At 32.6% G+C, this 4,812-nt stretch overlaps 1 protein-coding gene across 2 annotated transcripts in view; it reads left to right on the top strand.

Annotated features, from left to right (window-relative positions):
• Window positions 1–4,812, top strand: part of VRK2 (VRK serine/threonine kinase 2) — a 106,389-nt gene that overhangs the window by 34,419 nt on the left and 67,158 nt on the right. For both annotated transcript variants that reach the window (XM_017849070.1, XM_017849072.1), the window contains 3 exons: window positions 1,066–1,115; window positions 2,166–2,235; window positions 3,593–3,680. In XM_017849070.1, coding sequence (XP_017704559.1) covers window positions 1,066–1,115; window positions 2,166–2,235; window positions 3,593–3,680 — 208 coding nt within the window. The remainder of the gene's footprint in view (window positions 1–1,065; window positions 1,116–2,165; window positions 2,236–3,592; window positions 3,681–4,812) is intronic.

Genomic DNA, 4,812 nt, shown 5'->3' with positions numbered 1-4,812 from the left:
ATATATTTAATATATATAAATATATTGTATCTCAAGAATTTGATCCTGTTCTCAAGTCTGTTTATTACTGATATTCAATTGTAAACAATACTAGTTCCACCTTTTTTCCTTTCTCTTTCCTTCAAACATCATCTGGACACTTAACACAGTGCCTGGCATATTCTAGCTTCTTGATAAATATTTTAGCTATTTGAACGAGTAAAGGAATGAATGAATGGAGAGTGAACAAATGAACGAATGACAAAGTTTTAGTCTTTTGCAGTACAAATAAATATACATGTAAATTTCTCTTATTGAGATTTGAAAACAGTAATCTTTTAATAATTTAGGTAATGTAGAGGAAAAGATTAATTCGTTTTAAAATGTGAACACTGGAGATTTTAAAAGTAGGGATTATACCATCTGAACTACAAATGGAAAATAAGAATTAAATGAAGTAAGGTTAACTTGAAATTGAAATGAATTTATGAGATATGTATTCTTTAATGTAAAAGTAATTGATTGGTAGGCTCAGAAGATATTTTAAAGACTTTATTCTCATTTTAACTTTGCTTATTCTAGAATTTTGTCAAGTATAAATTGTTTTGAACTTTCTACTTAAATTGAATCAATTTTTATTTCTGAATCATTGTGGATTCTAATTTAGTGCAACTGAATCAATGGATTTTACTGTGTATTATATATTGGGTTTAATGCTATATATGTATAAAATATTTTCCCCCACATTTTGGATCTATATGATTCATATTGTCTATTGATTCTGTATTTAAATATTTGAATATGGTTTATGATAAAGTGTATCAGCTGTGATGTCAGGCAGTTTTGAGTTTCTATCTCTAATGTATTACCTCTTAGTGAGCAATTTATTCATTCAATGTCTCAAACTTCAGTAGTATCTTGTATAAAATGGAGATGATTTATTCCTACTACCATAAAAGGTTATTGGGATGATATAATAAACTTACATATGTAAAGCGCTTTGCATAGTGTTTGGGATATGGTAGGTATTCAGTAATTGGGAATAACTATTTTTCTCCATTGTGTGTGTGTGTGTTTTTTCTACAGCTTTCCCCACAAATAAACCAGAGAAAGATGCAAGACATGTAGTAAAAGTGGTAAGTGTTGCTCATAGATTTGTATTTCACATATATTTGACTTTTTCCTTTTCTGCTTTAAGAATGTTTTGGCTGGGCGCGGTGGCTCACGCCTGTAATCCCAGCACTTTGGGAGGCCAAGGCCGGCGGATCAAAAGTTCAGGAGATAGAGACCATCCTGGCTAACACGGTGAAACCCCGTCTCTACTAAAAATACAAAACAATTAGCCAGGCGTGGTGGTGGGCACCTGTAGTCCCAGCTACTCAGGAGGCTGAGGCAGGAGAATGGCGTGAACCCGGGAGACAGCTTGCAGTGAGCCGAGATCGCAACACTGCACTCCAGCCTGGTCGACGGAGCAAGACTCTGTCCCGCCCCCTCGCCCCCCCAAAAAAAGAATGTTTTTCACCTTAATTTTTATAACTATTGCCTTATCAGTAAACCTAATGTTATGATCTATTTTCACGTTGTTAAAACATTAACACTGGAGAACCTTTGTTTTTCTGTATTGCCAACTATTACTCTGGTGTGTTATCTATCTAGCTATTCTTTCTCTTTCCCTCCCAAATGTCCTCCCACCCTCTCCACCTCTCTAATCAAGATGGTAAGGTCCTTAAAGGCAAGCATAGGATTTTATTTCTTTTTGTGTCCCCTGTACCTAGTATAATGAATGAAATACAGTAGACCATTCAGTAAAGGTATCATGTGTGACTGGATCACAAGGAGAGTTTGCTGTGTATCACCCGGATGTATATGTTGGTATACAGTGAGTGTCTGTGTATGTTTATGTATACAGTTCTCAGTGCTTTTAATAAGTGTTTTCTGTAAGAAAACTACTTTTATGTGTAAGACTGTATAGGGATAGTGGTACAATATGTTGTTTAAAAATTAGATTCTTCAAGTTTATTTAGTGTTTTCTGAGATTTTTAGTGGAAATCTGGTGCCTATGTTTTATAAAAAGTGATTCAAGTACTATTATATACTACATATATATGTTCATATTTTCACAGTTGAAATAATTCCCTCTTTAGGATTATTTTTTTCTAGTAAAATTAATTATTCTTTTTTTATAGGAATATCAAGAAAATGGCCCGTTATTTTCAGAACTTAAATTTTATCAGAGAGTTGCAAAAAAAGACTATAGTAAGTAAAATTAGCAGATCAAGCTACTTCCATATATGTGCTTGCTAAAGTGAGTGTTGATATTTTGGTCTTTTTCTGGCCTTCTGGAAAATTCTTTTCAATAGAAATTTTATTGTAAAGTGATACAGTTAACTGTTACAACATATAAAAGCAAGACAGATGGTATACAAATCTTGACATGACATACATAATGGGTTATATATTTTAAGTCAAAGTTGTTTCTACTACTTTACATAAAATGTTAGGTTGTTAATCTAAGCTACCAAGAGTTCCCTAAGTGTAAAAGATAGTAGAATGAAATTATTTCTTTTACAGTAAACCATTTGGATAGGACGGCTATAAGGAAAAAACATTAAAATGGGAAGTAGATAAATGTGTAAAAAAGGAACGATTGTAGAATGGATTGGGGCAAGGTGTGTGGAAATGATTAAACTTTAAGATGTTTAAGAAAATGTTAGAAACTTGAATGTTGGAAAATTAATTGGAGCTGGATACCAAGTGTAAGAATGACCAGTTAGAAGATTTGAATGGGAAATGAATATGAACAGAGAGGAAAAATAACAGCATTTTATACATGTGATATGAATGGGCTAAGAAAAACATTAAAGAAGTAGACAGGAGTAATGACTGTATAGTCAAGGTCCTTTACATCATGTTTAAGAGTAAGAATGATGGGTCTGGCCTCAATATTTAACTTAGTTTTTCTTAATAAAGTCTTCTAAACATTAAGACTGTAGTCTTTACTAATTGCTTAAACTGTGTCAGAGTGACAAATAGAATCCATTAAACTTGATTGTTTTCAGTAGAGCTGTCTTAAACATAAAAACATAGGCTACAGTCATGAAAAAATGATGAAAGTTAACTGATTATTTAAGTGGATTTGATTTTTTGTAAACTAATCAAAACCAGTTTTTGTATAAAATAATTTCAAAGTAGGATGGTTTTTCTGCCCAATTTGTTTTTTGTTTGTTTGTTTGTCCATTATGGTTTTAGATTTTGAAGTAATAGAGAAGAAAAAGCCATCTGTCTGCTGATCCTTTGGCAGTTAACATATGTTACGTTTAGAAATTTAGCTAGCATATAAGGTAATGAATTCTTTTTCTGAAACATTAATATATATGGTATCAATATACAAAGACTATGACTTGTTTTTATTGATTTAATTTTAAAATTTCTAATTTTTTGTTAATTATAGTGGTAACAGTTTGAGCCTATTAGAAAGAGATGTTTGATTGAAAAAAATTATCTTCTAGGAAGATCTAATTACTCTTTTGGTTAGCTAAATAAATTTGTAGAAAGGTAAGAAGTATCTTTTGAAATAACATGAATCTTTTTAAAAATAAATTTGTCTTTGTAGTCAAAAAGTGGATAGAACGCAAACAACTTGATTATTTAGGAATTCCTCTGTTTTATGGATCTGGTCTGACTGAATTCAAGGGAAAAAGGTAAAATGGAATTATTATAATCAAATATTTCTTTATAACTATTCCTTATGTGGTCTATGAGTTAACTGTTGCCATGTAACAAATTACCAAAACATATTGGCCTATAACCACAAGCTTGTATTGTCTTAGTGTCTGTGGGTGAGGAGACTGCAAGTGGCTTATCTGGATGATTCTAAATCAGGATCTGTAATAAGGATATATAGTCAGCTGTCTGCTGGGTTACATTAATTTCAAGGCTCATCTGGGGAAGTATTTGTTTTCAAGCTTACTCATGTGGCTACTGGTAGGCCTAAGATCTGCTTTTAATTTACTTATGTGATTGTTGGCAGGCCGTCTTACTTCCTGACCATGTGGGTCTTTGCATAAGCTACCTGAGTGTTACGAAAAGGAGCTGGCTTTCTCTAGAGCAATTAATTGGGGGGAAGGGGAGAGAGCATGCACACAAGTGCATTCAAGAAGGAAGTCATTGTTTTCTGTAATCTAATCTTAAAAGGGATATTATCACTTCTACTTTATTCTCTTTGCTAGAAGCTAGTCACTAGGTAGATCCATTGGTCCTGAGAGAGGAGAATTAAGTTCTATCTCTTGAAGAGAAGCACAACAAATAAGTTATAGAAATATCTTTAAAACCAACAAATAAGTTATAGAAATATCTTTAAAACCACAAAGTTATAGAAATATCTTTATATATATGGCTAGTCCTATATATAATTTATTAATAGTGTTTGAAAAAAGAAAAAAAGTCTGTCATTTTTTATTTACCCTTTTGTGCCAGAGATTTTTATGTACTTTATTTTTTGTCCTTTGAATAGCCTATTAAAATAGGTGATATTATTTTTATTTCATAGATGAGAAAATAAGCTCAAATGTCAGTATTTTGTTCAAATGGTCTCTAACATGCTTTAAATAAAAAAAAAAGCAAGCAGTAATCTTGAAGTAAAGGACTGCCACTAGGGGACTGAATGACTAATTGAATCTTGATATGTCCATATCATGTCATATGTAGCTCATTAAAGAAGTCCATTAGAGGCCGGGCGCGGTGGCTCAAGCCTGTAATCCCAGCACTTTGGGAGGCCGAGGAGGGCGGATCACGAGGTCAGGAGATCGAGACCATCCTGGCTAATACGGTGAA

Source organism: Rhinopithecus bieti, unplaced genomic scaffold, assembly GCF_001698545.2.
Source record: "Rhinopithecus bieti isolate Rb0 unplaced genomic scaffold, ASM169854v2 scaffold_30775, whole genome shotgun sequence".
Taxonomy (NCBI): domain Eukaryota; kingdom Metazoa; phylum Chordata; class Mammalia; order Primates; family Cercopithecidae; genus Rhinopithecus; species Rhinopithecus bieti.
The sequence above is the reverse complement of the archived record's forward strand: the minus strand, read 5'-3'. Positions and strand labels throughout refer to the sequence as shown.